This window comes from Pteropus medius, unplaced genomic scaffold (genome assembly GCF_902729225.1).
Source record: "Pteropus medius unplaced genomic scaffold, Ma_sr-lr_union100, whole genome shotgun sequence".
NCBI classification, from domain to species: Eukaryota; Metazoa; Chordata; class Mammalia; order Chiroptera; family Pteropodidae; genus Pteropus; species Pteropus medius.
Window position 1 is genome coordinate 16,314,946 of NW_024342473.1, and position 24,478 is coordinate 16,339,423.

Sequence of the window (24,478 nt, forward strand, 5' to 3'; positions counted from 1 at the left end):
CCTTGGGTCATATTTGCCTGAAATAAAAAAATAGAATCTCCAAATAGTTTTTTTTTACCATTCATTTTGGAAAGAACTTTAATTCCTCCCCTTCCCAAATATCTTTTAAGTAATCTAGGAGTCCTGGGACATTTTTCAGGTGACCTGTTTGTCTTGGCTGCCTTCATGTTCCCTATGGCTCTCAGCAGTGACGTCTTCTGATGTTGCTGATACTGAAAACAGCAGCAGCTTGGATGTGACATTCAAGGAATGCATCATCATCCACCACCAGAGAAGCCCATGGGTGGCCATGCGGTGGTGTTGCCTGTTGATAGCAGTGATGCCACTTCTGATGCACTAAGACTCCATGCCCTGTTCATTCAAGATGCCATTGCTGTAGGAACTCTTGCCAGTATGCTCGCTTAGGTACCCAGTTGTACTGCTGAGGCTGCAATCAGCAAAGCAGCCAAGATTCCTTTGTGCTCACTCAGTGCCACCGATGTTTGGGGGCAAGTTGCTTATTTTTGTTTGTTTCATTTTCTTTTTACTCACCCATGCAACTGTAGCTGTTCTCCTCTGACGCACAGGACAGTTGAGGTGAGGGACATTGTGTTCCACTGAGAATTACCCTCCCTGTGGTCCTGGCTCATTCTCTTGGATTCCAAAAGATGCGCTTTGATTCACTCTGTCCTTGGAATACATCTTCTTCTCAGAGGCTCTTTGATTTCACCTGCATGTAACCCATACCAATGTCACTTCTCCTTCAGACCTCCTTGAATGCTAGGGTGAAACCAGCCTGAACTCAAGGTGGGGATCCAGCTATACACCTGACTCTTCAAAGTGTCTAGCTGCTGGGAGAACTTATGACCACCATGGGTGAAAATAGGCAGAAAGCAGATTTCATCTCATGAATTGAAAATTAGTTCGATAGTATGTTTTTCCTCTGGCTCTTCTGGGTGATTGAGCGTCTTTAGGTAGTCATGGCTTCTCTACAAACAGAGGTGATCTCATGATTTCAGGTCTTGCCACACGTACTGTCATAGTCGAGTACATGCACCCATGTGAGTTACCTTCGTTTACCAAGGAAATGCCCCTCGCCTGAACCAATTATTTTCCCTTTTCTGAAATATAGTTTTAACTGTGTTCCTTTATATATAATGCCACTTCTTGAGGAACATCTTTTTGTGCATGTTGTTGGGGATTGGTGGATCCAACGGAAGGAATTTAGAGAAAGGGCTATTTTCTCCCCTAAAAGTGGAAAGCCTTATTTCTTCTGACGAGCTCTTTTCTTAGCAGTTGTAGCCTGAAGTCTTATCCTTTCCCTCACCTTCTCATCTGCAGCAACCATGATATAACATTTCCCCTGACAGGAGCTCAGACAAGGCATTATCTCCTGGATACAAGCCAACCCCATGTGCCGGCCAGTTGGCACCATCCACCTGCATGCAAGAAGCCAGTGTTCTGCTCTGTCCCCAGATATGTCGGCCTTGCAGTGCCTTGCTTCCAACAGGAATTTTGGAAAAGAGAGATTAGCGTCCCTATTCCCCCAACCCATGACATATGTGGTTTATATGATCATGAGTTTGCATTTCCAGAGTATGGAGGGGGAAATATATTTTATAGGTTGTCTCTACTCCAGTCCCACACTGCTAGATTTGCTGGGTATACTCAGCTATAACCTTCCTCCCCTCTGCTCTTAAGCCAACCAACTCCTGGCTTTTCCATTCTAAAACCAAAGTGTGAGCTGTTTGCTTTTGCTGTCGTTTATTTCTATTCATTTTGCTCATCCTGAGCATCTGTTATATCTCTGAGCTATGGGCCCTGTCGAAACTCTGACATGTCTGCATATTCTGCCTTTTGCTAAACCCAGGTTACTGCCAGTAGGATTTGGACCACGCTGGGCACATAGCACCCTCAGCCATGGGATCTGTTGTGCAGTTTTAGGTGTTACTCTTGTTGCCGACATATTTCTAGCCTTCTACAGTGACAATCATTAGAAATGGTTTCCTGTCCTCCCAGAATACAGGAAGTGTCCTTCAGGAATTCTGGGCCTTGCTACTTACCGTGCACAGATTTGGGAGTTTTCTACCTGCAACTATGTCCATAAAGAGGTTTGTGCCAAGTTGCTAGTGTTATGTCCACCAAGGCCGGCTGGGTCTAGAGCAGGAGGTCCAGCCCTCGTTTTGCACATGAGAATCTCCTGGGGGCTTTTAAATAATACTGATGCCCAAGCTCCATCTCCCACCAGTTAAATCAGACTCCTGGGGAGTGGGGGAATGAGAATGAGGTGTTCTGGGCCTCAGGAATTTTTAAGATTCCCCAGGAGCTTCTCATGTTCAGCCCATGTTGCAACTCCTCACTTTATAGGGTTTCTCTGACAGCTGGATGACCTTGTGTGAGTGTGTGTGTGGTTTTCCCTTCACAGTGACAGTCAGCCGACTGACTGTGGCTGTTTTATGCTTTCTTTAAGACATGGGGGTGATATATTTATCTTTACATTACAGACCTCTTGCCTAGTTCCCAAGATAGCCAGCAGTGGTTAAAGATTTATACCTGGAGAATGGGGTGCATGCCGACCCTCATTGGACCGAGACCCTCCATTTTACCCTCATTAGTCTGGTTCTATAAAACAGTGGTTAAACCTTCACATTGAAACTATAATCATTTCAGAATGCTGATCAAGAAATAACATTTTATTTTAAGTTCGACCTTGATTATAGCAAAGAACAAGGGCGCCTTGGAAGAGTGACTGACTACAGGAGCCAGAGCAAGATGGAATAGAATCCGAAATGACATTCTTAAGCTAATTTAAAATGTGAGAAATACAAGAAATGTGAAAAATTAAACTCTAAACCTGGCAGCGCACTTTATAAATGTCCTGCCGAACTTGGCACTCTGGGTTTACCCACGACGTCGTAGCGAAGTCGCCTTTCTTTCTAAACTGCTAGTTAAATGGGCAAGTCTCAAAATGAGATGCCGCTGTGCATAGCTACTTGGACTTGGCTTAGAACATGATGCCAGCAAAGATAGATACCTGTACCCTTTCTCCAGGTTTTTGTTTTTCTTTTCTTTTTTTTTTTCTTCGATGTGGGGTGAAGCAATTACAAAAGAGTGTGGCGTCCTAATAATAGGAAGTTGTTATCCAACCATTTACAAGGGGAGAAAAGAAAATTTAATAAATTTCACCTTCAGTAAGCTGCTATTTCAAATCTAGCAGAGCTTTGTGGGCTTGATAATATTATTATTCTTGTTTGTTCCATAATGTGTAAGGACAGCAAGGACCTGTCTTGGAGTTGTGGGTTTTTACGTCTTTTTCTCCCTGGTTATGCTCAGCTTTCTATGACCTTTCCGTTCCCATGTATGTCTCTGTTATCATGTTTTTACGTAAACCTAAAGGTGAAAGACTAAGTGTTTTTTGAAGGGGGAGTGGCAGAGCCAGGTTTAAGAGAAAACAAACGTGTTTGTATGTGTATGCATGTAACATGCATGCAGTATTCTAACAGCTGAGCTCTAAGCATCATCGGTAAAATTCTTTCCAGTGATTATCATCTTATGAACTAATTGCAGGTCACTGCTTACACACATGTATGCATGAAGCTACATTGCTAATGTGAAGTAAAGTGCAAGACATGAGAAACCTAAACACACACCTTTTCATCCATGGACAGATAATTGCAGAATGTCTTGCTTAACACACATAATGAGCCTTGTGAATAGAAATGTAAATAAAAGCCCGATCTTTGAATTTGAAAATAAGCAGTAGAGGGAAGAGCTTTGATTTTGGATTTGGTCGGACGTGGGTGCTTATAAGCTGGGTGGCTTTGGGCTTATGGCATGAACTTACTACGACTTGATTTCCACATTCAGTTGTAAGATTTGAAAGATCTATCATGTACAGAATACCTAACCATTATTAGAGGTTTCATAAATAGTTATTGTTATAATTAGCTATGGCTTTCACTGGCTTTTTAGTTTTCAGCCAGAACCATCAAGTGAAAAATAATCAGTGCTTTCAGAAAATTAATAGAAATCTTCCCACGATATTAGGGATTAAGTTTTCATTCAGTCTTTTAGGGTTTGCTTGAAGACTTAGGTTTTTTGTTTTTACACAGGAGATTTGCCTGCTCACTGGACTGGTGGATGATGCAAAGATTAACAATTAACTATACAGAAGCTCTGCTTTTGCAAGCCATTTTCTTGGTACTGATGGCAATGATGGTCACCAGAATCAAGTTCTCATGCCTTTTCTTTTCAAGGGCAAACATTTAAAGCCATTCCTTACCTCCAGGATCTTCCAGGAGATAAAAAAGATCAGTGATGGAGGGAGGCGGGGGTCTTGGATTACAGGTGCTGTGTTCTGAATGGCTCATAACTGATGAAAAAGTGAGATTTAAAAAAATTCCTTGTGTTAGATATAAAAGTTTTTATTGGACTACAATGTAAGCACTCACCAAGGAACTGAAAATAAAGCAGATAAGTCACTGGAGATCTTCCAAGAACACCTCTGGATGAGGACATAATACAAACTGGCTACTGTGTCCAGGTGGGGAAATTACGCATGGGAGTGTCTCATCATTAGGCTCCACTGTTGCCTATGGCACTGGTCATCTTCCCTCCCAGTGTCTTAGGGCCCTTCACCCCATTCTATGAAATGCTGACATTGAGACCAGCCAGCTTTAGCTATGGGGGAGGGATCGCAAGAGCTAAGTGGAATCATAAGATGCCAACTCATTAAAAGACTTGGAAAGATCAAAGAATGGCACAGTTGTACCATTTAAAAGCCTTAACAGCCATCATGTCCAGCTCTTTCACTTTTGAAAACAAGAAACGTGGAGTCCAGGGAAGTGAAACCACCTACCTGAGATCATACAGCTGCTTAATTATTCCTGTCATCATTTTAGTGCCGTTTAGACTCAGTTTGAATTAAGGAGAAGTTGAACTGAAACAGACAGGACTTTTCCATCATACTGGTAGTATATATAACTTATCACCATACAACAGAGATTGTCAAGTGTTTGGTCTCTACAAGTTCAGACTCATGAGGTTGGCTTATTCAATTTTACTTAAGGAGTATGATTCAATTTTTAATACCAATTCTGTCTCGTAGGGGCTTGTGTCACATAGGAGGAAAATTATGGTGACTCCCTTTAGTCAGCCATTTTTGCTTTCTGTTCTTTTTTGGGGGAGAAGGTTGCTACCTTTCCATTTATCAAGGTATCATCAATAATTTTAAGTGTATTGCCTGATGAATTTTGGTAATTGCATACAGTCATATAACCACCATCGAAATCAATGTATAGAATAGTCGCCTCACCCTGGAGAACTCTGCTGGCCCCATTCACTCTCCATTCTCTCTCTCCACCCCTGGCAACCACACGTCTGTTTTCTGTCACTATAGTTTTGCTTTTTTCTAGAATTTCACATAAGTGAAATCATACAGTACATAGTCTTTAGTGTTCACCTTCTTTCTCTTTCATAATATTTTTGAGATTTATCCCTGTCATTGCGTGTATTAATATTTCATTTCATTTGATTGCTGGAATGGCACCCCATTGTACACGTGATACAGGATATAAGTTTGTTTATCCATTCTCCAAGTGATGGCCATTTGGGTTGCTTCCCATTTGGGGCTATTAGGAATCATCTTAGCCAACAGTTTTAACCTTGATTTCTTTTAGTCACTTAATACTTTGACCCAGTCTCTAATTTTTATGATCTTAGATTGTTTGCCATCGCTATTACAGTGAAACATTTTTTTAAATGCTGATGGGTGGAGGTGTTGGCCCCTGATCTTCTCATCTGTGACTTGGGATCTTCCACTCCTCTCAAAGTAGAAATGTCAAGGCCCAAAGCTGACACGATGGTCTGTTTAGTGTGCTATAATGTAATTTACCATCCCGACAGGCCTTCGGGGACATGACAGAGTACAACAAAATGCACTATCCAATATTTATAGTAAGTAGAGTTAAACGGTTTTTTATCTTGCCTTATAGAAAAGTTCACTCTGCTTTTCACCCATTCTAAGTGCTCAGGGAGGGAAAAGAGGGAAGTCTGGTGGGTGATACTGTCTCATGCTAGTGCAGCTGACTTGGAACAACCTGGGATGAGTTAGCACTTAAACCTAACAGGAGAGACTCTCCTGAAAAATGTGCTGTCCCCTTGTTATAATTCACTGTAATGAGCAGGGAACAAAAGGTTGTGAAGGAGAGTGGTGACTGATGGCCGACACGGCCGCCCTGTGCTGCAGCTGGCACAGCTCCTGCTGGCGAAAGGCATAATATATTATTGCTCCAGGTCACATAGTGGTAAATGAACACTTACGGCCGCTATGGCAACTGGATTGATTATCACAGCTACCTCAGGACCAGCCTTGCCCAGCGTTACAAGTGAGCACGTGTGTCCCTGCCGTGCTTCATTTCAGAAGAACACCTCAAAGGCAGTTTGTACAAACTGAAACCTCTGATGACTGCAAGTCTCTCCTCTCCAGCCCCCCTTGTTCAGTGGGGACCTTGGGCAAGGCTGGCCTAGATGGTTGGGCCTCTCAGACTGAAAAGGAAGGACCACCCTTTTAAAGGAATGCCTGGTTCACTGTGAGAGCAGGACAACTTTTGTCGAATGCAATAAAATGAATGAAATGAATGTATCTATGAATGGAATGCCAAGAGGTCTCTGAGACAGTGCTCAGGACAAAGTGGGAAGGGAACATGGGGAGGCCAACATGGGTATCAGGAGCCGGAATGCTTAGGCAGCAAGTCCGAGAGCGAGAAGAGGGAAGCACTATATTTCCAGTTAAAATGGACCAACTTGATCAAGCCATTGCCAGTAACTGGACTTTTACATGTTTCTGGAAGCATGCTGCATAAATATGCTTGGTTCATTTAAGAAGTGAGAAACAAGCCAGTTCCTTTTCTTTTAATGTGCAGATATTAGCTGGAATTCACACATAAATCTCCAGTTTTTCCAAGAGCTGTGTCCTCATTGACAGGTTTGGCAGAGTTATAATAATGTTTCAAATACACCCAATTATCATTTTTATCTTTCCCAATATTTTATTTAAAATGTCAAAATGAGTTTTTCCCACTTCTAGTTTATGTAAATTGATCACAATATGTACCATAGGTAGCATTAGTGATGCATTAACTTTCTATTTGATCGGCAGAAGATTTACTCTTTGGAATTTAAATGTCAAGGTATTTATATTCTTGGCACCTAACCTCTGAGCTAGACCATGCAAAATAGCAACAAAAGTGACCATCACCTTTTCTGGGACGCTGTTTGAACACTGCATGCAGCTGTCCATTGTAGGAGCCTAACAACATGGCAATACTTGTCTTTATTAATTGTGGAAAATGGAATGATGCAGTGAAGTTAGACCAGTATTTCTCAAGTTTTTCTTCATTATTGCCTCCCAAGGAGACTCGTTTCGATATTGTTTTTCCTAATTGTCCTTCTTATGAAATTTAAGATCATAAATACACTGTATTATTTCTTTATGTGCTGTATCTATAGCCATGCCTTATACATAAAAAGAGTAATATTTTTTTGCACCCAAGAACCAATTTTCACCTCCTTAGGGGTGATATCAATTTAGCTAAAAATGCACGCACCAGGAAAACCTGGTTCCGCTTCTGCTGGTTCAAGTTCTGCTGCTGCTGATTCTCTCCCTCTGAGGCCTCACCTTCCTCTTCCTCACCAGTGACGAAGATGTTAGTATCCACTTAGTAAGGTTTCTGGCACGTAAGCAGTCAAGAAATGTTAGTTACCATTGCTGTTTTTGTTACTTATGCTCATAGATGGTTTCACATGTAGTATCTTCATCGATCCTGGTTGTGAACCTCTGAGGTACGTGGGTTTATGTCACATTATTACGGATATCAGCCATACTTTACTGATGATATCACAAAGTGGTTCACTGATTTGCTCAAGGTCATTCAAATAGGAGCTGAGACTTGAACCCCGAAGTCATAGTTCAAAACTCGCTGGTTGAGATCTCTCTTGTGTGCACCTTGCTGCCTTGGTGGAACCAGACTCTTATTGTATTATGAAGGCCCAAGTTGGAATTCAGGGAATTGGAGGAATCACCCATGAGAATGGACTTTAAGGATCAATAATACATTTTCTGCCCCAAGGTGTAGAAGGAAGAATTGTCAATGTTTTCAACCAAGAGGTCACACTTAGTTTCAGGATATCTGTGATAAGCTTTTCCTGTGCTGTCTGGTATCTTATGAGTTTAATGAGGCAGGATTTCCTCAAGCTTAGAAGAACTTGGCTTTCCAACTGATGAGAGTGAGTCTTTTCTTACCAAGACAAAAGCTTTATGAAGTGAATAATAATAATCACTCAGAGAAGAAACACTCTTGAGCAACTACCACATTCAAGGTCAGTGCCAATTAGAAGCATTTTGAAGTGTGCTGACGCTGGGCCTCATGTTCTTCTGAGCCCTTCTGAGGTAAACTGTGCAGCCGCGGGGAACAGTCTGAGTTCTGGTGTCACACTTCTGGAGTTCTAATTCCATCTTTGCCACATGCCAGCTGTGTGCCTCAGGTTTTTGTTTTTTGTTTTGTTTTGTTGTTTTGTTTTGTTTTGTTTTGTTTTGGGTAATCCAATATAAAGCACTTCATACAGTGCCTGGTGCACATTAAGTGTTTGCAATTATTATCATTAGATAAAAAATAAAAGATATACATTCCCCTCCCTTCACAGAGCGTAAGATCTAATACTACCTCTGTCTAATAATCACACCCTTCTTCAGCACAGTGCTTTATATCTGTTGAAGTGGTTTTACTCGAATTGTTTCAGAAACAGAGACTTCGGCATCTAGAGAATTCTACCATCTTTCCTTGCCCCATCAAAATGCCTGTCTTACACATTTAATCAGTATAAACTGCTGATTTTTCTAACTAAGAGAGATTTAGCTCTCCACACAAGAAAAGAGGATGTGTAGAAGACAAGGGCTTATTCCTTGACCACTGCCACTGCATAGTCAAGGGCAGTACCTGTTGCTAAGGCAGAGTAGCCTGTACTGGTTACTGCACATAGTTGTTCTCAGAGCTGGATGGAGCATCTGTGATCTGTGTTTGGGATAGACGGTTGCGATGATGATGGAGAGGTTGCTGAGGCGGTCATTCTCACTTCTGTAGCTAAGAGGTTGAGGGTGACAGGTATGTAAGGTTGCCCTCTGCTTCTCCATCCAGGCTGTTTCTGGAAACATCCCACTGTGCTTCATCACACCAGATCTCTCCAGCAGAGCCACTCCACAGGTCACCAAGCACCAGGCTAAGCTGAGAACTGGGTGAGAGTAACCTAGTTTGTTCCAGCTAAGAGAGGGCTGTTGTGAGCAGCCAGAAGGAAAACTGTAAACGGTGAGGCAGGTGATGTTGTTCCAAGAGATGGATCTTCCTTTTACCCAGAGGGGCTCCCCACAGGGCCATAGATACTACAGGGACTTCAGTGAGGCTTGAATCTGGAGTGGTTGTCTTTCTGCTGGAACTTCACGTGGGGACTCCGACGTGTAGACTTCCCCCTAGCTAGGATTACTGTGGTGGGTCCTAAGGCTGGTTAATTGCAGGGCAGGCCATGTGGGGAAACCCTTGGAGGTGACCCAGAAACTTCAACTGGTGATAAATTTAACATCAATCTCAGTTTACCTAACTTAAAGCGATTTCGATTCAAACTCACTCTGCAACCATTATCATCTATCCACAGAAAACAGGAATGTTCTCCAGAAAGGACAAAGCTGAGAGTATCTTCTGGGAAGAGCACAAATCTTAGGAATGACCTGCCTGCCCTAGTCTCAAAAGGTCTCATTTTGCTGATCATTTATGCGGCATCTAGCCGATGAACTCTAGCCCCTCCAAAGCAGTGAAGGCTGAAGCTACCAGTTTGAGTCTGATGTTTTATTTATCTGTAATGGTAGCTTTATGTATAGTGTGTTTTCTCTGTTTGGGCCTCAAGGCTGGTTAAGCAAAAGGCGGGAAACATAAATAAGTAATAGACAGAGAGGGCTGTCCATTTATAGACTTTCAAAGATGACCTGGTTTTCTGTTCCAATGTGAGCGTTAGTGTTGCATTAGAGTAATATGCATCTGTAGATGTTTTGCTGGTGCACTTGGTGATAATCAGGAGAGACATATTCATGTTCTATTTTTATAATAAAAATTAAGAAACCTCAGGCTGCACCAGGGGCCCTCGTTGGCAGTGTGAATGCCATGATCCCGAGCAGTCCATTTTCCTCAGATTGTATGGGATCACTGTGTTCCTTTCTGCGCTTCTCCGGTTTCTGGTTATTATTAAACAACCCTTTGTGAGGGATTAACTCTGGCTTTCTTCCCAGTGAGGAGATGTCTACGCAGAGCCAGAATATCTAGCCAATTGCAGGCAAATGGGTTATTTGGTATGGTACGGGAACAAATAACCGGTTGGCAAGCCAATTCTTCACTTTCTGATGGCTTCCCTTGGCATGGAAACAGCCTTCTGTAGTCACGGCGTAAATGCTTATGAGGTCCTTTCATCCATTCATTCAGAAAATATTTCTTGAGGGCTCACTGTGGGATTCATTATTTCTAAAATGAGGATAATAATAAAACCTACTGCATAGAATTATGTAGATTAAATGAGTTAATGTGTAAAAGGTTTAGAACAGTAACTGGCACAGTTAGAGCTTAGTCGACTTGAGCTTGGCTATGGAGTTTGAGTTTTATTTTATAGGCAAGGAGGAGGCAACGGAGGTAATGGCACCAGTGGAGGCAGATGAGTGCTCCTGAAAGGTGATTTCTCTGTCAGAGTAGGGGGAAGATCTTAGTGGAGGAAAGCATCGAAGCAGGGAGACAGTCACATGTCTTTTGTCCAACCTCTGATGGTTTTCATTTACCTTTCTTAGGGTAGCCTAGAGCAATGGTTCTCAAAGTGTGGTCCCCAGACCAGTAGCATCAGATCACTAGGAACTTGTTAGAAATAGAAATTCTTGGTCCTTGTTCCCAGAACTGCTGAATCAGAGTCTCTGGAGTTTAGGCCCGGCAATCTTTGTTTTAACAAACCTTCCAGGTGACTCTTGATGCTTGCCAAAGTCTGAGAACATCGGTCTCGTCTCTTGAGGGAAAGTGAGAAGTGAGAAGGAGAGCTTTAGAAACACTTCCTCTTTCCCCCTGCAAAGACACACATTTGGATCCCACTGGGCCAGCATGGGACAGTCGCAGAAGCTTTGGGGAGTATCTCTACGCATGAGGCAGGCCAGGTGGCACTTTTCCTTGTTAGCTGGTAACACAGAAAAGGGAACCTCATTAACATAGATCAAGGCCACCTGCTGAGCACAGCAAACTCCAGCCCTCAAATCTCCACCTGGCTTGCTGCCAGGAGGGCACTGCGCACACCCCTGTTGATACATATGGTGTAGAGCTGAAGTGGTGCTATGCTAAGTAGGTGTGGTTTTTTTTTGTTGTTATTTTGGTTGGTTTTTTTGTTTTTTACCAGAATGACTATCAGCCTTCAGTGCACCTCTCATCACATTGAGAAATGAGGGCGCCCAGGTGCTCTGGACCCTTTTAGAGCAGATGCTGCATCTGGTTCATGGAGTCTGAGCACACACCCAAAGATATTGCATGGCCAACAGAATGGATGGTACCAATGCTTCTATCCTTTCCCGTATCAAAATCTTATAGCTAGGCTGGTTTCTATTACTGAAGTGCAACCACCTCTGGGATAAAATACTACAGCTGTAAATAATGGTAGAACATCCATCTAGATAATTTTGAATTCATCCTATTGTTCCTTAGTACAAACTTGTAAAAACTGGTACGATGGGAAATACAACAGGAATAAGACAGGCCCCTCACCTCCCACCCTTCGTTAAGGAGTATGCCATCCAGAAGGGGAGACATAAGTCATTCACGCAAAGGCTGACATTTTAAAACAGGGTGCTATTTCAATAGGAAGGTGCCAACAAAGTGTAGTCAGAGATCAAAGGGATTTCCTAAGAGGTGATCTGGGGAAGCTGTGTGGAGGAATGGTAGCATTTGATCTAAGCCTTGGAGGGTGGGCAGAACTTCAAGAGGCAGAGAGAAGACATCTCAAGTAAAGGGACCTGCAGGAGCATGGAGCATGGGAAGCACACTTGCTCCAGGAAAGAGTGAGTGGTCAAGTTTGCCCAGGACATAAGCTATATGTAGAGAAACAGAAGATGAATCTTGAAAGGTAAATTGGGATTTGAATACCAGGCTAAGAAGGTTGAACATGATTTCACAGGCTGGGGAGCCAGGGGAGAGTCTAGGTTAAGAGATTGGTGTGATCTTCACAGCACTAGAGGATGAATGAGCTGACAGTAAAATTGGGATGAGCAGGACATGAGATTTCCGGTAAGAGACTTGCTTAGAGTCATAGCCCTAGGAAGCAGCAGAATCAAAGCTAGAGCTAGGTATTCCATGTCCACAATTCATGACTGGGAAGCAGCCTGGAAGCTCCTGGAAGAAGGAAGAGCGAGCTTTTAAATTTCAGGTCACCTGATACAGAAAGCCACCATAACTCTCCAGGGCTTGGGAAAGCAAGAGAGAGAGCCACTGAGTGATGTCAGCTGCTTTTCTGGTCCCTACTCCTTGGTCGCTTATCAGAAAGAGCATCTCCTTTTGTAGATGAACACCAGAGGTCCTCAGTATCCCATACCAGCCAAGCCCAGAGCATCTCAACAGTGCCACTGAACCTTGGCACGAGCTGCACCTTGGGCTTGGTTCTGACTCATAGGAGTCAGAACCACCTACTGAGTCATTTGTAGGAGCTGTGGTTTCCTGGGAGGCTTCCCAACCAGTTACCCGCCCTGCCAGTGGCTGGTAGCATGCGAGATCTGAAGGGAGCCGCTGTGCCATGGCTTCAGGCAAATGCAAAATTGCACATCTTGAGCTGTTGCATGGAAATCATTTCCTTGCTCTGCATAGAGAAACTTGGCACTTGGTAGTAACAGATAAACAGACGAAGCTTTTTTTCTTACCTGCTAATTGTTTGATCTTAAGGAGGCTTCAGTTTCCACAATTATTAATGAACAGTTGTGACTTCTGAGTGAATTGATGGTTCCTAATGGTTTATCTTTAGGAAGGTCCAGAATGTCCCAGAGTTTACAAGAATCTGCCTTCTCCTGCAACCACTTGCCTGAGGATCCTGGTGGGAATGGAATTTGGTCCAAGTCTGCTCATGGTACCTCCGTTTCTTATGTCTTGATATACTGCATCTCAAGCATCTTTGCCTTCTTGGGTCTCTCACATTTCCCCATAGTAATCTTTGAAATTTCAAGCGCCATGACATCTCTCCACTCGGAGGGATAACAACATTGAATTCAACAACATTGGTACTGCTGTGTTATTCCAAACAGAAGGTGCTCCTTTACCCTGACCACTGGATTTTTTTTAAACATCTCAATTCAATATTTTTCTAGAGATTGCTTTTAGAATTCAGGATTAGAACAGGTCCCGTTGGTAAATTTCTAACCCTACTTTCCAACATTTAGTTTGCGTTGAGTGGAGTGCCAAGCTAATTCACTGACTCAGCATGGTTCCTTAACATCGAGCTAATGTTGATCAAATGAATATTTAGCTGGAGGACTCAGCCAACCCTTTTGGGTCTGAGCTGTTATCATTGTGAGGCAGAATAGTTTGGGTAGAAGACTGAGATTTTAGCCAGAGCACCTCGCTTTTTTTGGTTAGGAGGAACTCATGGTGACCTGTGACCTGTAAGGAGCTCTCCTGTCGAACGAACTCTCTGTGTGTGCAGGGAGAGGCAGTTTTGGCCCTGTGCAAGATGCTCGGGAGCATTAAGTCTTGGCATCAAGCACACAACTTTTGATACCAGTGCCCGTTTTCTGTAGGCAAAATAAGGCCACTTGACAAAAAAAGAAAAGATAATCAAATGTCGAGACTTGAAAGACTCTGGGAATTGGGGAGATTGGCAGAGCCAGACTTCTGAACGTGGAGCCAGACGTCCCCCCTCTTCAGCTGGGTTCCGCTTCCCCAAATGAGCCAGATGAGTGAGTTAGAAAGAGTGCTTGAGTGGGGAGTGGGTGTCTAATGGTGGCAGGGGGTCTAGTAAAAGCCTGGGGCTGCACATTCCCTTCCGGAATGAAGGATCCGTGCTTGGGGTCAGGGGGCAGCCTACCTCCCAAGGCCTCATACCTCCTCAGGTCTGCCGGGCCCCACTTATAGGCCTCGAAACTTTCTGCTGCTATAGTGAGACACACCCTTCACTTTCCCAGGCGGAATTTTTTCACAGAAGGGGAGTTTTTCCTCATGTCCTTGACCAGTCACCCTTCCATATGGCTTGCCTCTCGACCCTTTAAAATGTATATGTATGGGCTGAGTCCCTCTCACAACACTGTAAAGGGGGAACACACACATCCTTTTACCATCAGAGAACAGATCACTTCTGCTTTTCAGGGACCACTTGCTCATCTGACTCAGCCTTAAGCAGAACGTTAGGGCCCTCACCTGGGAAAATGTGAGTCCATGTCATTTTAGTGCAGACTGGTTGTGCCCTTCCCGTCTCAGCCACTGGGCTAGGCCCTGGGGTTCTGAGAGAAATGAGCCCAGTTCTCTCCTCATGGATGTCACAATCTTTAAAGGCTAGCGGGAAGCAGGTTATGACAGTCACACATGCTACCTGTGACTATAGAGGTGGGTCCCATCTCAGCATGGTAGAGATAGTAGGGAATCTACCTTGGACACTTCAGGGAAGGCATTTCGAAGCCCAAGTTCTCTCAGTAAGTTGGGCACAATTAACTAGTCGATTGTTCTATTAATTCCAAAGTGGGGCAAGAATGTCTCATGTCCAGAACCATTCACAACATTAGCTAGAGGAGGCTAGATTCCTGGCCCCTTGCTTCTTTAGGTGTTTTCTGTGACAATCCCAGGACTTTCTTAGAGCATTTATCATGCTGTGCCATCTGGTGTTGGATTGCTTATGTATTTATCTTCTCTCTTTGTATTGGGAAGGAAGGGATCTGGTCTCAGGGACTAGGACCGTATTTTACTCTCAGATCAATCTCTCATAGCCCCACAGAAGATGCTTAAGAAATTGGATCTCTCTGTCTCTTCACTTGTATAGACCTTGAGAATGGAGGCAGGAGGATATGCTTCCCCCGCCTCCTGCTCACGAGTGACTAAATAGGGCACACCCCAGGGGCTTACAGTATTTATTAGCTGGCAAGATAAGGGGGGTGTGGGAGGAGACTGGTCTATCAGGTCCTATGTACATATTGAGTTTTTCAGTTTGTACATGCTCTGCAGAATTTAGATAAGCAGAGTGATGAACTAGAGCTACGCTGTCTAACACGATAGCCACTGGCCACATGTGACAATTTAAATTTCAATTAATTAAAATTAAATAAAATTAAGAAATTCAGTTCCTCTCTCACACTAGTCACATTTCAAGTGCTCAGTAGCCACAAGTGACTGCTGGCTGCAGGATCAGCACAAATATAAAACCTTTCTATCTTTGCATAATGTTCAAATGGACGGCACTGCAGACACCAAGTAGCACTTGTTGACTCAAACTATTTATGTGCCATAAATCATACGCATCCGAATTACTGGAAGGCAAGGGGAAGAGAAGAACTTGTCAAAATACAAATCCCTGGTTTCTCCCTCCTGAATCAAAATCTCTAAGGGGTGGGAAAGTCTAGGAATCTGTATTTTAAGAAGCACCCCCAAACGGCTGTTATGCAAACTCACATTTCAGGATCAGCACTCCAAGGGATGCTAGAAGTTAAATCACAAAGCTGGAAAACCTCCTGGTACAGCAATTCTGAGCATCTGAGATATCTTATAGCACTTTCCACTCCAGGGTAAGGTTGCCTAGCCCAACATATCCAAGAGTATGTGACTGGAGCTTTCAGACTGGCATCTGAGGGCACCATCTCAGTAAAGTACTGGCTGTTCTTCCACCAAGTAGTAAATAGTGAAAAAAGAGGCTGTCCTAGCATTATCTCCCCCTTCTCCTCTTGCAGAACCAGGAAGATGGAAATAAACTCGCTGTTCCCCTTGAGCATGTTTGAATCACAAGTACCTTCCCTCTAAAATAAATTTATTTCCTGCTGCCTTAGTCCCAACAAAGACCAGCCAGTGATGAATACTGGACTTCATAGCTTATTTGTCAAAGCAGCACACCTGTGAGGATTCCTGTGGAAGATAAATTTTGGTTTGGGGGAGGGGGGTCCTGGAGGAGGAGAGAGATCTGGCCAGGAATAAATCTTAACATGTTGCACCAGACGGTGAATGAGCGTTTGCCTCACAAGGCTGGCTCTCCTGACAAGGTATGATAAATTACCCTCTTTGTTGACACCTTCATTGGGTTATTTATGGCTCATTAATTGAACCAAAAAGGGACCTTGTAGACCCAGCAGGGGCACCTTACAATGCTCCTCCAGTAGACCCAGCTCAAAGAGAAGAACAAAGGAGGGGATGGGGAGGGGGCACAATAATGTGGCTGCTCTTTGGTTTGAGACAGTTTTCACCAAGGAATTCAAGATTTGTTTGGGAAGGAAAAAAAAAAAAAGAACAACCTTTGGCAGCTCAAGTGAATGTCTCTGGGGATGATTAGCTGTGCACTTCACTCCCAGCCTGTGCTGCTGTCTGGCACACTCTAGAGAAGCCTGCGCCTAGTGCTCTGTATGTGATTGCCATCTTTGCTTTAGGCTTGCCTAGAAAGTCAGCATAGCACAGGACAAACCATCAGAGGACCCGAACACAGTCCTAGCTTATTCATGAATTTGCTGTGGGACTTTGGGGAGGTCATTGATCTCTCTGAGTTTCCGATTCCTTCCTGGTGAAGCGAGGGTTTCAGATTGGATCATCTCAGCCTTTTTTAGTTCTAAAGGGTCTAAGAAAACGACAGTTTGCTCTTCACTGCTCATTGTGTTATTTAACACCTCCATTCCAGATTATCGATTAGTTTATTCATTTGGTAAATAGTGTCTTCTGAGGTCCTGCCGTATATGAGGTTCTAAGGCATGCTGGGTATGTATAGTTGTGTTGTTGACTTCCACGAGTTTGCAGTCTAGAATTTTATTTGTGTTTTCAAGAGCTGGTTAGTACTTAAGGATTCATTTAATCCTTAAGTACTTATAGGATAGTCCCTTGTAATAAACTCTTTTTTATGTAACAGCAAGGAACATGCAGTATTTTCAGCTAGTGTGTGTGTGTAAGGTTACTTATCCAGGGTGTCACCATGGTCCATAAGTTGTAAAAGATTGCCTTTTAAAATGCCAGGTGTTTTCCTTGTTGCTCTTGCTTTCCAGAAGTTTCCATCCTGTGGAAAGAACTTCTGAATAAAAGGAATGGCAACATGATTTCGTTCATTTATCTATCCAGTCATCCATTTAGTCGTTCTTTTATTTTCCAAAATTTTACTATTTACTCTCACCCCTGTGTCAGCATCTGTGTTCACAAAACAAATGAGATGAAACTAAAGAATTCAAGGAGATTGCACTCTGGTGGGAAGGTAGAGGCACTCCACAATTATTGAGTGCTATTATAGAGCCATTCCCAGGATTCGACAGGAGCACATGGAAGGGAGCATAACTGTGCTTGGGGACTCAGAGAAGGCTTCCAAGATACTTAAGTTAGATTTTAAAGGAAGGGTAGGAGTTTTGTGAGCAAATAAGGCAGAGTATGGCAAAGAGTAAAAGCACAAATATGTACATCAGCTGTTTGAAAAATTACAAATAGTTGAGCTTGGTCGGACTATAGTGTGAATTTAAAAGGTGGGAGGCTCAGGGTGGAGGATGAAGCTAGAACAGGAGCAGATCTTGAAGAGGCTCATGTGAAATGCTGAGAAGCCTGCTCTTTGTTCTGAAGGCCATGAGGAACATGTAGAGATTTATTCATAGGAAAGATATGGTCAGATCAATATTTAAGGAGCTCCTCTGGTGCCAGGGTGGAGTGAGCTTTAACATGGAAGAGACCAGGGGAGGAAAAACCTGCTAGATGACTATTACAGTCAACTAAGCAAAAGAAAATATGAGCCCCAAACAAGGGCATGGCTGTGAAGAAGGTGGAGAGAGCACAGGACTGAAAACACAGGACTAGAAGACCTTGGTTCTAATCTCTTCAATATCTAATCTCTGTCAGTATCCAACTTGAATTATTTTCTCTATAATGTGCATCCTACTCTGTAAAATGAGGACATTGGACTGTATGGTCTTTAAATCTCTGACATTCTATAAGGATTGGGTTTCTTAATCTCTTGTAGTTAGAAATGGGAAGAGGAAGGAAGGGGCTAGGTCTATATTTAAAATTGAGAGAAGTGTCATTTAATAATAATGTTTGAAATTTTCATCAGCTGTGTCCTGCTAAGGATATAGATGGGCCTTGGTAAATGATTATTGATTAGTTTATTCATTATCAATGTTACAGCTGATAATACGGCAAGTTCTTTGCCTGCATTCCCAGACTCACACATAAGATTTCCTTAGGACTCATACAAAAATAGGAGTAGTAGAACTCCCATTCTGCTCAGGCATCGATTACCTGGCAGCTAGAAAAGAAAGCTCTTGGGGGTACTGGTCCACACATGCTAAGTACTTCGTATCAGTTACGTGAGAAGGATGAGCTTGACTAGTGCATACACCCTTAGAAATTCATTTCCCCTGTTCAGAGAGAGCTCTACTCTTTTCAATTCTAATACTTTTTTTCTGATACTAAAAAAGAACATGCTCACTGTGAAAAGTTCAAACTGTAAAGAAGGGAGGGAGAAGCAAAATTTATCCCAAATCTCGAGATCCAGGTAATAAGTTAACATTTCTGTGAGTATCCTTCCAGTCATTTGTGTATAATAATCTAGATATATTTACATGTATAGGCAATATCACATAAACTGTCTTATTCAGTCAATAATATCTTTTGGATGTCATTTGTGACATATTTGTGCATCATCATTTTTATGATACATAGTAATTCATTCATCAATAAATTATAATGTATTCAACCGATATGTTAGTATTAAGGGACATTTAAGTTGTTTCCGATTTTTCTTTTATAAACAAGATTAAGGAACACCCAGGTACATGTGCATTTGTCAAATTATTTCCTACTGCAAGGACAAGGTATATGCCTGTTTTAAAGTTTTGCTACATGTTGCCAAACATGCTCTCTGGAAAGATTTATCAGTGTACTTAAAATGCGATTTAATGTTTTGTTTCACTGGAAAGCCAGTATTCCAAGGGTTGGGGCTGGGGCAGGATGGAGACAGGAAGTCGGTGGTCTATTCCCCAAGTGACTCTATTCCCCAAGCATTGCTGAGTCCATAGGCCCGATGAGGGTGTGAGAATTTTCCAAGGGCTCATAGAACATGTAAAGAGTCAAGGTGCCAGCTGATGCCAGGTCAGATAGAGTTTCTTCCAAGTTCTTCACCTGGATGGCTGACCCTGCATCTTGGGACATTTGGCTTTTGAATAGTGATGTGTTAGTACTATATGTACAGACTATAAAAAATGCAAATAGAGAGAGGTCTCCAAAAGTGTTAGTGTATACTGTCTAAAATAGTACCTTCTCCTTGCAATGTTTTCTGGTCCCTGACCTGGCAGCCTTCTGTCCTAGGTGGTCAATAGCAATTCCAATTCAGTATACTCCATCCTGCTGCCCTTAGGGGTCCTCCATACATGTCAGATCATTCAGGCCAGATACAGCTTCAGCAGTTCTGATCATTGCTTAACACCATGTGATGAGTTAGAGTAGAATTCTTCAACCATTTTATTTCCATTCCTGCCAAGCACAGAGTTTCCATCTATTTATGCATTGCTTTTTCATTCAGCAGTATTACTAAGAACATATGTTATTGCAGGCACTGTGCAGAACATAAAAATGAGTAAGAACTTACAGGTTCATGACATTTTGAGCAAGAAGGAATCCTGACACTCATCAGGGCCAATTTCCCATGCTCCTGTTGAGGAAACTGAGGCCCAGAGAAGCAACGTACCCCCACCTCCAATGGCCTGTCTGCTTATCTCTGCCCAGTCAGGGGTAGAGTACTTTTCCTGAGTTGTGGAACTCTTGGGCCAAAGCTCCATGTGGGCCTCTCTAGGGATGGCCTTGACTCCCCTCTAAGGATAAACAGTCCTGCAGGGTTAGAGGCTATGACTGGGCCATACAGACGCTGTGTTGTTCGTACTGTGGGACCCTGGGGATGCAGAGGACACAGAGAGGTGTTTTGTGGACCCTAACAATGTATATAACTCGATATCTCTGGGCTGGCCTCACCTGTCTGGCCATCTCCTTTAGATGTGAATGTGAGAGCATTTTAAATGCTCCTTCAGAAATCAATCCTATTTAGAGAAGACAGGTAATCTGAAGGTGACAGACTCTGAGCTGGGAGATGTTCCAACACTGAGAAACTGACAACTTTCAAACCATGCTATTGAGAGAGACTCCTAGAATTGTGGCTGAAGCTGGGATCCACCTATCAAGGTGTGATGTGAAGGAACTTTCTGAATTGGTAGGTTACCTTGGAATCCTTTCGATGCATGTTCACCACTCTAGCTGGTTCCTTCTCTTATTCCACCCTGTATATTGCTGTCTTACCAATTAATTTTACTGTGTATTTGTGCTTTGCTAATTAATGAGGAATCTGAACATGGAAAGGTTAAGTAACTTGCCTAAGAGCCAGCAAGAGTCAGAGTTGGAATTTGAAATCAGTCTTCTGACCAAGTTCTGTTCTTTTCCCAGACCTGCCTTTGTTGACCCTTGGGTTTGTGCACTGACCAGTCACATGAATGGCCAGGTGAGAGGGTCAGCAGGAAAGAGGCCTCTCTGCCTGGAGATTTGAAGGTGGGCTAGGAAAGACTCTTTGCCTTAACAATTCGTTCTTACCACAAAACATTAATTCCTTTGTATCATAGAAGCTTTCTATTAAGAATTCCCTCTCAAAATACAGTTCCCCACTTCGGTAGATTAAAAATGCAACCATATAATAGAACTACATGCATTATATTTCATTAGAATTAGCATAGAATAGAATAGAATAGAATAGAATAGAATAGAATAGAATAGAATAGAATAGAATAGAATAGAATAGAATAGAATTTGTATTTCATTAGAAATAGAATTCTATAAAACATGATGGGTTAGAAGTATGATTATGGTCATATAAGAAATATACTCACTTATAAGTATATGGAAAATAATCTAGGCTCTGTAATTTAAAAGGACTATAGTATGTGGTGACTTTAGGTTTATTCTTTATTCTAATCTGTGTTTTTAAGTCTTTGTACCATATGTATATATTAGAGACAGTGGTGTGCAATAAGATAGTTTCTGAAAATTAAGAAACTATTTATCCCAGTTGCTTGCTTAATTTCAATGAGTAAAAAAAAAGGATGGAATAAATATAACTCAGCACCTCCCTTCCATTCTCCCAGCACCCATATTGGTTACAACTTAAGCCTCAGAGAAGTCATCAACTAACACCTTCGAGAGATGAGTTGTCAACTAGCTAAGAGCCAGAGGATTTTTTTGTTTGTTTGTTTGTTTGTTTTTTGTTTTTCTGAAACAGGATAGATGGGTGACAGGTGAGAGAAGAGCAAGTATCAAGGTGAATTTCACCACTTGGTAAGTTTTCAATGGGCTGACCCTGCCTGTGCTCACCTCCTGAAACAGTGCCCAGCTGCCACCCCTAGTAATGGTCAGCCATCCAGCTCTGTTCACAGCGGAGTCCGACATGGACTAAGTAGAAAAAGAAGGCTTCTTAGCACCTTCTCATTCCAGCTTCCAGGGTGACTTAGTTGAACCATGTCTATCACATGGCATGCCATTGGGTGAGTTAGATGAGAGGGTTCCTTCTGGCAATTCTGGGTGAGATTGTTGCCACTGTGATTGGTGGTAAGGACACAAGAGGTGCAGAAGGTATAGAGCAACTGGCAAAACAAAGTTGTGTTGCTGTGGAGCATTCTGAACGGCATCAGTGCTTTGTCTAGCAGTTAGTTAGTCTTTAGGTGTAAATTAATAGATGGATCAATACAAAGTCATAAGTAAATGCATTCTAGAATTGGGGACACTTTTTAAGAGTTGGAAGAGAACCTAGAAATTACTGGAGGCCCAGGGAACTTAGTAGCTTGCCTCAGGTCACCCCAAGAATCAGAGAGAGAGGTAAGGACAGACTGCACACCTCCAACTCCCAGTCCAGTGCTTTTCCCATGGGCTTACTCTTATTCACTAATTTATCCCACATGCATTTGTTTTAAGACCTACTGTGTGCCAGGTGCTATGCTGGAATGGGGGATCCACAGATGAATAAAATCAGGGCCCTTTCCTCAAGGCCTTCATGATCTAGTTACAGAAGACAGAAATATTCGCTAATTATTTAATAAAATGCAATAAGGTACCCCTGCAGTTCAGGAGACGGTATTTTTTTTTTCAAGCCATCAGCACAAGGTAGAACACTGCTTGGGCATGTGATCTTGCCATTGCTCAGACTCAGAAATTGACATCCAGGGTACAAGATAACAACAGGATGAAACTGAAAGAGAAGAGGGAAAAGATGCAAAATGCAGCTTTCACCTTAATTTTGGCAGTGTGTACATGTGAGGAGCTTGAAACACTTGTTTCATCTAAACAATTGAGACCAGTTTTATATTGTGTGGCAATAGTAAGTGCTCTACTATTTGTATTCACACTCTTGGGGTAAAGGGTCTTTCCTTTATTGTGTCAGATCTACTTTTGACAGTGACAGCAGCCATCCATGGTTCTAAAGAGTTCAGAAGAGTGCTATAGACAGAAACTCTGGGGGTTTTCAGGAGCCTTCGTAACAGCACTTTTTCCTTCTCCACCATTCTGTGATTGGTGGTAGATATCATAGACAGCCTTTCTAGCCATTGCCCTTGTGATTTTTTAAGAGATTAAATGAATGAAGAATGAAAAAATACACACCAGTAGACCTTGTTTGGATCTCGATTTGGGCAAACCAGTTATAAAAAGACATTCTTAAGGTGATCAGGGAGACTTGATATGTAGCAGTAGTCGTATTTAAGATTAATGATGTTATGATTATGTTTTTTAAAAGTTATTTCTTAGAAATGCAAACTGCTCTATGTATATATAGACAAAAATATGTGTCCTAAATATACTTTTCTTTTTAGTGGTTGGAGAGTGGTTGGAGAGACAGAGTTAGATAAAACAAGATTGACCCTAGGTTGATAATTATTGAATCTGATTGATGGATCTATGGGGGTTAGTTACACTGTCCTCTTTAAGTTCCATGTATATTCAATAATTTTCATATTAAAATATTTAAATAACAAATCTATTGAGCAGCTGCCATGTGTTAGGTTCAGGGTTGGGTATTTTATATGTGGCCTCTTATTATATTCACACAACATCCCTATAAGTGGGTTGTATTGTGCTGATTTCTCAGATGAAAAAGCAATAGCATAAAGGTAAAATGAATTCCAAAAGTCACACAGTGAGCGGCAGAGCTGGGAATTGAACCCTGATCTTTTTCTTTAACTTTTGATTGAAGTTTAACACATATACAGAAATGTGCACAAATCATATTTGTACAACTCAATGAATTTTTATGTGACCACATCAAATACCCTAGACCCACATCAAAAAATAGAATAGTACCAGCATCCTCGAAGTACCTCTTGCCCTTGCCAGTCTCAATCCCTCCTCAGAGGTAACCACTATCTTGACTTCTAGCACCCTAGCCAAGATTTGCATTTATTTTGAACTTTATATCAATGGAATCGTACTCTTATATCTTCTTTGCCTAATATTATGAGTGTGAAATTCATCCATGGTGCTGCTGCTGCTGACAGGTCTTTCTTTTTTATTGCTGTGTATTTCATGGTAGAAATATGCCACAATTTATCCATTCTGTCATTGATGGAATTGGGAGAATTTCCACTCTGGGGTTCTTATGAGTAGTGGATCTCTGAACATTTCAATACATGTCCTTGAATGGACGTGAGTATGGATTTCTGTTGTACATATTCCTAGAGATGGAATGACAGGGGCTGACAGTAGGTGTATGTAGGTCAGGGGCTCCAGTTTTCTTCTTTCTGTCATATTGCTCATTTCTCTCTGAACAGATTAAGAAATTAACTACTCTATGTGATTAGTAAGACTGGGGAATAATGTGGGGTCCTGGAAGACACCGATGTAGATCCAAGATTGGAGGTTTGAGCCTTGATATTCTGGTCCAACATTGATGAACTCTGAGTCCCAGTCCAGGCCTTCAGTGCTTCATGAATCTTTTTTGAAATGAGTTTAGTGCAGGAAAAGCACTACTCTGAAGTGTCCTGCATCTGCGATTTAACATAATAGCATGTCATTCCAGGACCTCAAAAATCATATAATAGAGAAATATAAATACTCTCATCTAAACAATCAACAACAAAACATATGTCATAAAATAACTTTAATAAAACCCATCTTGACATTTAGCATACTTGAAGATTTGTCAATGTTATAACATTGGTATCATTACAGCTGCATTTTGAAGGATGGAAAGTAGCTATTGTAATAGCGCATGG

General features: G+C 42.1%; 1 protein-coding gene across 2 annotated transcripts in view; it reads left to right on the forward strand.

Moving 5' to 3' along the window:
* Positions 1 to 24,478, forward strand: part of RORA (RAR related orphan receptor A) — a 675,046-nt gene that overhangs the window by 258,542 nt on the left and 392,026 nt on the right. Inside the window, exon 3 of one of the 2 annotated variants that reach the window (XM_039865419.1) lies at positions 13,057 to 13,158. The exons of the other annotated variant lie outside the window; for it this stretch is intronic. Coding sequence (XP_039721353.1) covers positions 13,057 to 13,158 — 102 coding nt within the window. The remainder of the gene's footprint in view (positions 1 to 13,056; positions 13,159 to 24,478) is intronic. 2 annotated transcript variants of the gene reach the window in all.